The following is a 12,563-nucleotide window of genomic DNA, read 5'->3' as shown; positions in this document are numbered from 1 at the left end:
TCTGGGGGTTTTGAGTCTCCTTTCATTGAAAGAGAGGGGGAAATATAATCTCTGAATGCTAGTGTCCTTAAGATTAGATCGAATTCCTAGCATGCATTTTAGGTATTGTATTTATGTGATCTCTTCAGCTGAATAAAGGAAGATACTGCTAAAGGAAATCTATTTGGTAGTTTAAAAACACATTAACAAATGGTGCACAATTATTTACTCATTCGAGAGACCCAAAATATATAAAATTGGGTTTAACTATTGCATATTTTGTCCGTTTGTAAAAAGTGTCATAGGTGAATGTTGTATGCTCAACATGATGAATGGCCAAAACTGCTTCTGTCCTTTAATTATATAATTTTTTCATTGAGCAAGCTTGCAATGGCAAACCTGATTCGTGGAAATGAACTGGAGCTGGCAATCAGTGTGGGTACTGTGTTGGGAGAAAGTGCAGCACCAGCAACACATTATGCCCTAGAATTACTAGCAAGAAAATGTATGGCAGTTATAACATGGTAAGAATTTCTTAATCCAAACAAGATTTTTTAAAATTTTCTGCCTGACAAAGCAATCAAGTTTTGTCGTTGTGAAACTTTTGTAGAGATCAAACCACAATGGGAAGGGAGAATAAAAATTGCTGCTTGAATAAGGATTGCTGTATTAGACCTTTGAAGTACAGGGCATGCAAATATTCTCAAAATATATTCTGTATGCATTGTAAATGAGAAAGGAGTCATTGTCAAAGTATGAAACCCACTGAAAAAAACACCCTAGATACTTGGGCAACAGGTAGCTTATGAAGTCCTAGTTTTTACTGAGTAAAAAGAACTGCTTCAAAAAAAGAAAGGCTGGAACTGAGTTAAAAAGTCAAAAGGAACAGCTCAAGTAGGATATGTGAAGTGATTTTTAAGTACTTGATTGAAAAATATAAAACTATGGGTCTGAGGAATTATCTTCTATTGGTATTAGGAACACAAGACTCCTGCAATGATTTAAGGATGAAACAAGATTGCTATTTAGTTCTGCAGGAGTAACTTCTCTCTTGCATATAGGGGAAGCCTTCTGTGGAAAATTTTCTTTTCCTCATTGTAGTGGTTTTACTTTGAAAAAATCAGCTTCTTGTTTTTCTGTCTAACAATGAAAAAGCAGAAAACCTTTCTAAGGTGTATTTGGCAGCTGTATAACTGGTTTGCAATTAACATTTCACAAAAAGTATGTACTTAAACTGTTTAAGATCAGTTTTTCTTCTACAGTTAGTATTTGCTAATGTATTTAGAGGTAGTCTGAGAGAAACATAGTGGAACTCCTCTACATTAGAGAGAAGATTAGAACATTAGAATATTTAGCTTTCATTAGACAATGAAGCATTGTAGAAAAAGATAAAATAAGAAACTGGTGACTTGCTGCTTTCATTTTGCAGTGGTTTAGCATGTCTGCATTGCACCAGTCTTAATAGGGTTGTTTTGGCAACTCCATCTGCAGCTTTTAAGGTTTCTGAAGCTCTTTGATTGTTAAGGGTGATTTTTATATAGCCTCCAATAAGAAGTACTGGAGTTAAAGAAACAGTGCATATTTTTTCCAGTTCCATAACAAAAGCTTGTTCTCATCTCAGGGCTGTAATTACTGCTTATAATGGTATGGCATCTATGTTTATGTCCATAAAGGTGCTGTAAGCTTATAGCATGTGTACACTGAAGTCTACATGGTGATAAAGTCTGTACGTGATAAAATTTTAAAGTGATGTACTGCATATTGCCCAAGTATATATCTGGACTTTTCAATGGGTTTCACACACTGTGCTGAACACTTTGCAATCCTGGATTCTGATTTTCAGCCTTGCAGCATATCTGTAGGAAAAGATCAGAGATTCATGAATCTCTTTGTTTTGTAATAAAGGGATTTTCACACAGCATAATCCCTTTAGTTAACTGCACTCATAAGATCATGTATAGGGAAGGTGGAGTTCAAGGGTCTCTGATATTTGAAGGGCTCCCTTCTTAAATTTACTGGTAGTTATGCTTAGGGATATATGCTTCACTGTAGTGAAGCACTTTATTGTAGACAGCAAAAGGAATACCAGAAGGATCCTGATGAATTAATAAAGAAATCAGTTACTGAACGGTGGAATGTTTCTTGGGTTTTGATTGGTTGTTTTTAGAAATGCTCTAAAATATAAAATCAAGCAAAAAAAAAACAAACAACCAAAACCCCCCTGAACATTCATGCACTTTCCCAAATCTAAAGCCTTGAGAAAATGAGTGAATGTTTAAGGACACATTTTTGTTTGTATTTAACACCTAAATATTGTCAAAAGCAACTTTCTACTATTCAAAAAGCTAGTCATATTTTACCTGAGATACTGAATTCTGCATATGCAAACTTAGCCACCTTGTTTTGATCTTTATACCAACAGTATTTTCAGTTTAATTCTTAAAAATCATTCCAGTTTCTTAGAATCTCTAGGTTCTTAAAAATCATTCCACGTAGCACAACTTGTAGGCCATTATCTTCTTTGAAGTACTTTTTTTCAAATGAATATTTGATTTCAGTTTTTTGACAAGAAAATTTCTAATAACTTAAAAAATGTTTAAATTGCTTATGAAGATTAGTACATGTAAGTAAGTGATCTTGAATATAGCTTAAGAACTTGTGAAATATCCTAGATTCTGGAAGAATGCTTCTGTAACTTGGAAAAGTAGCTGTTGCACAGTAATACTATGACAGATTTTCTAAAGACCTTTTGGCATGAATTTCTTTATGTTGTCAAAAGGCATAAAATACAAAGCTATTTTTTTTGTTGTTGCTGTTGAAGTCAGTTGCCCTGACCCATAGATTTGCTGTTGTAGTTTAATTGTTTTCTATCAGATATTTTCTCTCTAATTATTGCAAAATTTTTTTCAATACTGTTTCAATGTCTTCCTTTTAGCTTCCCATCACTTGGATACAGGTATTTTACTTTTTTGGAGAAAGTTTAAGCTTATTTTTTTCCCTTAATAAAGTCACAAGCTTTTCAAATTTCTCTAAGTGTCCTAATTTTTAATTGCTATTAACACTTGAAAGTGAGATAGAAAGCAGTTGCAAATATTGGATAATAGCTTAAATGAACATTTTTAAGCTAAGGACCACATTCTGAAAATCCAGAGGTGATCAGTAGCATTTTTTGCCTTACAAAGGGGCAAGTCAGTCTTGAGGTTCACAGGAGAAATGATGTCTGCTTGAATAGAAGAGTCAGAGATTAAGCAGTTCTTAAAACTTAAACAGAACAATTTCCAAATAATTTCCTAATATTATACATTCCCTTCATCTGTTTGTTGTGTGAAGGATAGGGTAGCAAATGGTAAAAAGTTTAGGAAAATGTAAGAAATGTCAGTTTGCTCAAACACTATTCCTTTGAGAAGGATAAAATTAGGTATCACATTTTTTCCCGTATAATCTCTCTATTTCTGTGTCGCATGAGCACCAGGCCATTCTGGATGACTGAGAGATGTCCTATGTTGATGTCATGAAGCTTTAGAAGCCTGGAATTTTGAAGATGGCTTCATGACACGGAACCACATTATCATCTTATCTCTCATTGGAGTGTTCCTATTCTCCTTTCCCATCCCTGCTCACAAATTCTTCCATTTCACTTTGAGATGGTTCTGAGGCTTAAGAATTGCGCAACTATTTAATTCAACCAACTGAAGCAACAGAACATTAATGAATGACCTTCCCAGTAAGATGAATAATTAAGCCTCATTTATTGAACAAAAATATTCTTAGATACTGAGCTTGCTTCTGCACTTCTCTGGAAATAGTATTTTTTCAGCAATCTCTTCTTTTATTAGGAATGTAAAGGGAAAATAGCTTCCCTCTATTAAAAACCATCAAGAGTAACTATATGTCATCTTTTGTTTGTGCAGGGATTTAGCAGTTGATCTTCTTATGATGATTCCTGATAATAAACTGCAGTTAGTGAAACTATGTGCTTTTTATCCTGGATGCACAGCAGAAATAAATGACCTGCATGAAAAGGTACAATGTAAAAGAATTTACCTGAATCTAATAAGGTTTTGTATTGATTCATTTTCTAATTTCAAAAAACATAAGGCCATATAAAACCACAGGATGAATTTGACTTTCACATCTTATATGTAACATAGTCTTTTCTCCTCTATTAATCTTTGTTGACTTTATCTTCAGTATTGTACAATAAATTTAGTTCTTAATTTCTATCCTTTAGTGCACTCTTTCCCTGACACGTTACTTTCTGAAGTACCTTATGATCTTCAGAATTACCTGTCAGTACAATTTATAACCTACTAGATGTGCAGCCTAATCATGTTTTGGCAGATCAACTTTCTGTAGTCTGAATTGTTTTATATTTTACGCCTGTTATGTCCATAAATGTCCCCTTTCCTCTTCAGCAGCAGAAGGGTCTGCTTTGGTTGCTCTCCCTTAGGGTGTGACTCAGACTGCATATTTATTAAACAGTAGTAAAAGCTTCACAAAAACATTAGCAATGAAAACTGGTACTGCTTAAATTAAAGTTACAGAGCCTTTTCCATTGCTGCTTTGATGTAGATTACTTTCTTAATGCGCAATATATGCAGGTATGTCTTTCAATGACTCCTTCAGACAGAATTTTTTCTTGTTGTGTGCAAACATCAGTATTTCTCTGCATCTTAAAAAAGTGTTTGAACATTTCAGTAATTTTCTGGCAAAATGTTTGTTTTCCAGTGTAATCTTCCTGATGTGGAAGAATGTATGCGAGTGGCAGAGACAATTCAGGCAGATGGGGATGTATTTGAAACAATGAAGTTCTATCTGTTAAGCACAGAACCTGAAAAGGCTCTCCCTATTGGCATTCAATATGTGAAAGGTACATAGTTGGATGAAGAACAATTTTAAAGCAAAAGTTGTCTGTATAACTTTCCTTATGAGATATTTTTCTTTTTATTTTTCAACAGAACAACTCTGTGGCTCAGATTGGACTTTAGATTCAGTCTTTCCATATCTTGATCTTTTAAGTTACATACGGACTGAGCAGTTAATGTTGCCTAAGTGTAGTGAGTGAGTATATTTTCCCTGACTTAGAAAAGTGGGACTTTCCTTTAAGGAATCTTTCAGATTATATATATATATAGGTGCACACTGTTAGTATCATTTTTTTGTTTAACAGAGGAGGGACACAAAAAAAAATCCATCAAGCATGCTTTTTTCCAGTCTGGAGAACAGAATGTGGACTCTCCCAAACTATGAAGGTTTAGCAAGGAAAAAAAAAAAGATATTTTATTGCTGCTTTCTCTGTGGAGCATTTACAATCTGTGAATCAATATTGGTCTTATGTGAGGAGCTTCACCTTGATCAGCTCTGGTTTCAGTTTGCTGAAGTGGTATCACAAATCATGTGGGCTTTTATGTCAAAGCATTAAGGAACGTTGAGCTGTCAGAATTAACTCAGAATTAACTCTAAAATAGATGGATAGCACTGGTTCACCTTTATGATGGATGGTTGCAGCTAGGCCTAGGTGCCTACACGAGTATATGTGTGAAGAACAAAAAGGAGAAAAAAGTTGGGGAAACTTGGTGAAACTGAAATCTACACTAATATTTGGGGCAGTTTTATTTACATTTATTTACATTTACATTCTATCACATTAAAAGGTCTGAGTGATGTTGTTTGTGTAACTCTATTTAATTGTGCTTAAAAATTGTGTCATAAATGTCATTTAAAATTTAATGATGGAAATCAATATGAAGCAGATGCAGTCTGTTTAAACAAGTCCATGACACAGAAAGTAAGCATAATCAGTGAACATATATTCTCCACAAAAGGTGGATGGAATATGAGTTTGTTTAATGTTTTTCCAAATGCTTGTTGTTTTTCATGATTGATACTTGTTCATTTATAGGTTTCGGAATGAGTTACTGATTTTGTGTGGTTACATTGGTGCTTTACTTGCTATCAGAAGAGAGTACAACAGCATTGTACCTGCACTATATGAGTATACAAGGTAATACAGTGTTTTCATTAACTCTGGGCAATCTCAGTCTTTATTATGACATATGCCATACATCCCATTTCACATCACATCCCAAAAAAATGAAAACATGTCTTTCCTCTTAGCTATCCTCATGTCTGAAACTTGGTGAGAGGATTGGAGAAAAGGAAAAGGAGCATTTGTTTATTGTTGGTTTGGTTTTTTCTTTTCTGAACCTAAAGAAATAACAAGATCAAATACAAGCTTTTACAGAAGGGCTATTCTGATATGGATATTATTAGACTAGTAACAAGCAGTCTTTTAGACTCAGTTTGTGATACTTTTACTTATGGCTGTAAAGCTTTCAATTATTTATTATGTAAAGAACCACAAAACAACACCGCTCAAAGCTTTGTTCTTGGATTGCCCAATATCTTCAAGACTCACTGGTTTGTAGTTTCTGGCCCATCTTAAACTGGACACTTACTTGCTTAAGGTGGACAATTTATATGCTTAAGCAGGACATTTTTAAGGGATCCTAAAACAAATGAAAGATGGCAGAGTTAGGTCAGGTAGTAACTGCCACCTATATTATATTTTGACAAAAAAATGCACCTACTGCAAGGGCTTTGAAACTGCTTTCTGCAAGTGAAACAAGGCTGTCCCAATGTATGTGTTGAACCATGTTTCTCTAATTGCATTTTTACCATATATGGTATGTGCAGGCAAAAGGGATCCTTAATTTTAGTAAAGTTGACAATATTAAGAAATAAAACCACATGTAGCCTTGAAATATAGAGTGGCCTCAAGTTAAAAAAAATACAGCAAATGAAATAAAGTGTAAATAGGGATAATTAAAATAAAATTTAAATATAAAGCTATACTTCTATAACTTGTATGAGTATTACTGAAGCTTAATATAGTGTATATTGTGAAGGATCAATTTATTTCCATAGTTATTCCATATCCAATCGGAAATAGTTTTATTTTACTACTGTCTATCATGTCTTGTTTCTAAGAAAATTGTCATTATTAGGATTAATTAGGACTTTAATTACTTCCATTCCTTTTCAGTCAGCTTTTAAAAAGACGGGAAGTATCTGTACCTTTGAAAATTGAACAGCTTTCTGAGGAATTAGATGCATGGAGAGCTTGCACACAATTAAACAAGTAGGTGGAAAAGTATAAAATTACCATGAGTGAGACTAGTAGTATTTAACTGTTTAGCTGTAAATTTATTCCCTTTGTAAAGTCTGAATGTAACTGCTTTGCAGATCTTAACCTCTTCACACAAATTAGGAAGCCAAGTTGAAAACCAGATTTCTTTTATGTTCCTAGGCCCACGGATGAGTTGCCATGCACCCCGCCCTCTGAATCACAGAGAGCTCTGTACTCAGTACTTGTCTCACGAATTCAGGGGGAGCCTCTGAAAGGAATGGTTGGGCCAGACTGTGTCACTGGATCAAATCTTCCCAGTCATTCAGATGTTCACACCTCCTGTTTGACAGGGCTAAAGATCCAGGTACGCTTTCAGAGAGCTGAAGTGCTCTTTCTTGCTGATAGCACTGACTACTTGTGAGGTTGCCATAAATCAAAGGTCTCTCCCACCATTTGGCTGGAAAAAGGTTTACCCTGTTATCACAGAAGCAGACTTAAATTGACAGGAAGTGACAGCTGCTATATAAGAAAGACTGTATAAAGAATTCTCCAGTCAAATAATTGTCATTTCCAAAATCCAAAACCTTTTCATTTACACATTAAAGATTTCCTTTGCCAAACGTTGTATCTAAAGTGCATGTATCTTTTGGCTAATCCCTCACCACCGCTAGAATAAAAGCCAGGAGATTATTTGTCTTCAACCACATACTAATATTTTTCTCGTTTTGGTTTTTATCTCTATGGAAATGCATAATGTAAAACTTGGAATTCATGACTAATTAAATCCAGACATTAGAAGACTAAATATTCAAATATATTTATTCATCGCTCACATTGAGTTTTATGATTAATACACATTAGTCCTTATAACACCTATTTAGCATATCTTGTTATTTTAATAAAGAGAAAATTGAAAGATTTTGAAAACACTACTCCTGACTCCAGAAAATGCCTCAGTATGAATTTACTTTCCTAGGTGATACTGAATCTGTTTCCTTTGTCCAGTGTAAGATGTCAGCCCAAAGAGTAACAGGGTGGTTTAAAGACTAAGAGGGATGGATAGTTTTCTGATGAAAATTAGAGTTTACAAAATGCTAGTGGGATTTTTGAGGTAAAAAAATTCTCAACTACTCACCATCAATCTAAAATAACTTGCTCTCAACACTTCCAGAATAGATGAGTAGTCTCTATCCGTGGCTGTACTCTCAACATTTTCTAACAGACATGTAAAGCTGCCAATGTTAGAGTCCATTCAACAAGAATAGCAAATATGGTGTCACCAGCTTCTCATCGACAGGATCCGTATTTCTGGATTAGCATACATTAGGAGTGGTGTCTTTGGGCATGCAGATTGGCTCAACAATCAAAATCAGTTAATACTAAAGCAGGGCAGCCTACTTGTATGGGTTTACAAGTTTTATGTAGCAAGTTTGGAGAGCATAATTCTTTAAGAAAGCACTGAAATTGAAATGCAGCTTTCAGAGCACATTTTGTCAAATCAATAAATTAGCAAATAGCTCTTTTTCCATCACATGAATGAGTACTTTGTCCTTTTCATAGTGAATAATTAAAATTATTCACTAGACTGCATATAGACTGTCTTTTCAAACAATTCATGGAGACATTATATCAAGAGGATTTTTGTGGTTAGGAAAAGCAAGGATCAGCAGAAATAATAATCATATCCATGATGAAATAGGGACCGTATTCTGAAGAAAAATGCTTGTTACCTCAGTTTCTAATTCAAGCTAAATTTAACTCTAGAATAATTGACAAGCTTATATAAAATAACAATAAAACACATCAAACTAAAAATTTCAATATTGTGAAAGGTTGGCTTGACAGATTTGGGAACATAAGTGCCCTCAATTCATAACACGTCACTGCTATCAGAGTTCTAAGTGAGTGGGGAAAAATATCTGTATGAACATAGTGGATAGGTCTAAACAAGGCATTTATGTTCTTCTGAGATAAAATATGCTTTTTGTTGTGGCCTTTACACAATCTGTATATAATTTCATTTTCTCTTCCTTCCCAAACATTTTTGCTTCACAGGGTCCTGTGTTCTTCCTCGAAGATGGAAAATCTACTATTTCACTGAACGATGCTTTGATGTGGGCCAAAGTGAATCCTTTTTCACCATTAGGAACAGGAATACGACTTAACCCATTTTGATGAGGTGTTTCCTCTGTACTTTATAGAGCTTAAAATAACACTCTGGGAGTTAATGCTGATTTAACCTTGATTGTCAAAGGACAGAGAGGTGGTAGTTGATTCCTCCTGCAGGTCAGTTACTTGAACTTTGAAAATTTTAACATGAGAATGAAAGGATTTCTATACAAATGTTTGTTGAGAATCCAAAGAAAAGAGTTATTTGATAATCCAAAGAAAAAGTCCTAATTTCATATATAGCCATGTCATTTTTTTGTAAGAATATTGTCATCAGACAATTATTTTTGTCAACTTTGTGTGAATAGATGCTTTGTAAAGTAAGTAACTATCTACATATTACCAAAATATTGATAATAAACTGTGAAACCCATAAACACCCTTCCAAATATATAATCATAGAAATATTTACTTTATTCACAGCAACTCCAAACTTATTTTAGAATGACTGGAATATTTTGGCTGTTTCACACTGTCCCCCTTTTTAATTTGAACTAATTTTTACACACAGGGTTCTATAGCAAAAGTAAAATTTTAAGAGTAGGTGTTTTTTTCATCCACTTGTTATTGTGCTTTAATAGCAGTACAAATAGAAGGTCACTTATGTTTTGTGTAGATTATCTATGTTTTCTTTAGATTATCTATTTTTTATTTATTTATTTAGATTATCTAGATTACAGAATTGTATTTTCTAATAGGATCATATTTGGCAACATTCTCCGTTATGCTTTCACCGGAGGCTAAAACTCTTTATAAATTTTCTTGGTTTTTTTAACAAAGGCTTTGTATAGAAAAAGCAGCATATTTATTGAAGTTATTTAACTATGCTATATACATTTAAAAAGCTTGTTTTCTCTTTACATTTTGTATTAGTTATAAACATGCATATAATATGACAGACCAGAAGTAAGTACTTGTGCATTTATATTTTTATTTACTACATCTGCACTCAAATGGAAAAGCAGTCATGGCAATAGAATACTAAAAATATTAAAAGCTGTGTATAGTATGGAATTTATTATAAGGCAAATATTATACTCATTATTCTTATTAATAATTCTTATAAGCAGAATTGCTCACTTTTAGAAAAGATGCCTTGGTTGCAATACTTTTTGTTAGCTTAATAAGCTAAGCATTTGTTAGCTTAGTACATAAGCAGAAATCTATTTCATCTGGGTTTTTTTGCTGCTACTTTAAAATAAATTTTGAAATTTATTTAAATTCCTGATAGTTACATTAAATATAAAGAGGTTACAATCAAAAAATGGCAGAATTATTTCTAAAGCAACTGTTCTAAAACTGGAAATAGTATCGGGTCTTTATTTAGTAGATCCTATCAAAAAAGCCTCAATTTAGAGGCAAGCCTTGCCCTTATTTAACTATAGAAATAACAATGCCACCATGCTGGAATGTTGGGATGGAGATTAGAAATCAAAGAAAATCCTGGGTTGGATTTTTGCCCTCCCTCTTTAAAATCCTCTGTTAATGTTCTAGAGTATTATTACAGGGTTTCTGGTGTAAGAATATTGGGTGGGGAACACAGCTGTTTTGTACCCTAAACCCCCCATTTTTATACATGGGTGCTGGAAACAAATCTTTTACTTCCTGCAAGTATTCTCTGAAAATATTTTTCCTTTGTTTACTCCATTGTACTTGCAGAAGAAGAATTCAGTTTCAGAAGTTAAAATTCATAGTTTTTGAAAGAATTTTCCATCAGTCAGTATCTGATCTTGCTTCTGTCAAATGAAAGACTCTGTCTTTTAGCACATAAATCTTACAACCTTGTATGTAAAAGTTCTTGATACAGAGGTGGAGAGCAAAAAAAGAACTGATCATGAAGCCCCATGACTGAGGATTGGGATCTGAAGTATTAACTCAACTGCCATTCTACTATATTTAAAATCTTTTGTTGTATCATAAAAATTTTTATTAATATTTCACAGTTAAAATATATTGAATATGTAGAATAACTGCATCAATGTGTTGCACATAAATTATGACTTAACATGGAATCTTGGGCAAATCTACTCCCTCTAAATTACAGAGTGAGGGTTAGGAATTCATTCCTTGCTAAAATACAAAAATTAAGTCAAAGGGCATTTTTTATATTGGGGATCCATCAGGTAACAGTCTTTGTGAATAGCACGAGGTTGTATTTTCCTTGAAGTTGTTTGTACAGTGGTGAGTGAGGGCAATATGCAGAAAAGGTTGTATTTGTGTCTGCTGTTACAGCTGTGGTTGCAACTGTCAACTGCTTCATCAGTTTCAAAAATAATTTCAGATTGTTTGCTAATGTGTAGCTTCATTGTCTAGTATAGCAAGTCAAATACAGATATCTCCCCCTTAATATTAAAGAATACTTTGTCTTCAAAAGACTGTTTGACTCCTCTGTAAAAGTCTTATTTCCATTTAAATGAAAAAAACATACGAAGCTACACAGCTAGTGCTTTCCAATTACTATTAAATCTCTGTTATGTTCAACATCCGTGCAAAACCAAATCCATTGTTTTTTGGAAATAATCTGTCCCAACAGTACTGACACGTTTATTATCTTCAGAGACAGCTTCACTGGCACTTGCAGTCTGAGATGACTTTAAAGCCATGATGTGTGGAATGGTGCCCTGTCTGTTCCACCCTGCTCAGGGCTCCTGCCAGGCTGGGCCAGTGATGCTGCCCTGGCCATGGCCGGAGCCAAGCAGCCCACAGCCCCAGGGCAGGCCCAGGAGAAGTACAGGGAGAACCTTGTACTCCACGTGCTTTCTCACCCACCAGTGCAGTGCCTCCTGTGGGTCTCTGGAATACTTTTTTTTTTTCTTTTCCTCTGAAAATGCCTTAGAACACTTTTAAACTGGTATAACAGTTCTTTAAGTAAGAGCTTTATTGTAATAGGGCACTTAAACAGTGCTCTGACCTGGGTCACTCTTTGCTTCAGATCCTGGTTTCTAACATTTTTATACATAACATTTTTTCATACTAAGAATTCAACCCATCAAAGCCACATTGAATAGGGCCCTGACAACATGAGAAGAGCAACAAATCTGTAATTTCTGGCTAAAACAAGGGATCATTTTTGGAAGGGATTTTACCAAGCACTAACACCAAGTATTTTGTTGCCCTGTGTTTTTGGTATGTGAAAGTAGCACAGGGCTCTGATCTGCCAGAGACATGTCCCAGTGCATAGTCCTGCCAGGCCAACAACATCCATTCCCTCATTTGTTTGTCCCTGTCACATAGTAAAAGAAGCAATGCCCAATCCAACTCAGCTCATCTTGACAAAATGAACTCA

General features: G+C 34.3%; 1 protein-coding gene across 4 annotated transcripts in view; it reads left to right on the top strand.

Annotated features, from left to right (window-relative positions):
* The window catches only part of WDR17 (WD repeat domain 17), a 44,749-nt gene extending 33,135 nt beyond the window's left edge, over positions 1-11,614 (top strand). For 2 of the 4 annotated variants that reach the window (XM_059471102.1, XM_059471103.1), the window contains exons 23-30: positions 364-503; positions 3,891-4,002; positions 4,708-4,849; positions 4,938-5,040; positions 5,882-5,983; positions 7,025-7,120; positions 7,289-7,472; positions 9,164-11,614. In XM_059471102.1, coding sequence (XP_059327085.1) covers positions 364-503; positions 3,891-4,002; positions 4,708-4,849; positions 4,938-5,040; positions 5,882-5,983; positions 7,025-7,120; positions 7,289-7,472; positions 9,164-9,283 — 999 coding nt within the window. In that variant the 3' untranslated portion in view covers positions 9,284-11,614. The remainder of the gene's footprint in view (positions 1-363; positions 504-3,890; positions 4,003-4,707; positions 4,850-4,937; positions 5,041-5,881; positions 5,984-7,024; positions 7,121-7,288; positions 7,473-9,163) is intronic. The other 2 variants (XM_059471104.1, XM_059471105.1) reach the window with 2 other exon arrangements.
* The last annotated feature ends 949 nt before the right edge of the window (positions 11,615-12,563 follow it).

The sequence above is a fragment of the Ammospiza nelsoni genome, chromosome 4, assembly GCF_027579445.1.
Source record: "Ammospiza nelsoni isolate bAmmNel1 chromosome 4, bAmmNel1.pri, whole genome shotgun sequence".
Classification (NCBI taxonomy): domain Eukaryota; kingdom Metazoa; phylum Chordata; class Aves; order Passeriformes; family Passerellidae; genus Ammospiza; species Ammospiza nelsoni.
Note: the sequence above shows the minus strand (reverse complement) of the source record. Positions and strands in the feature narration are given on the sequence as shown.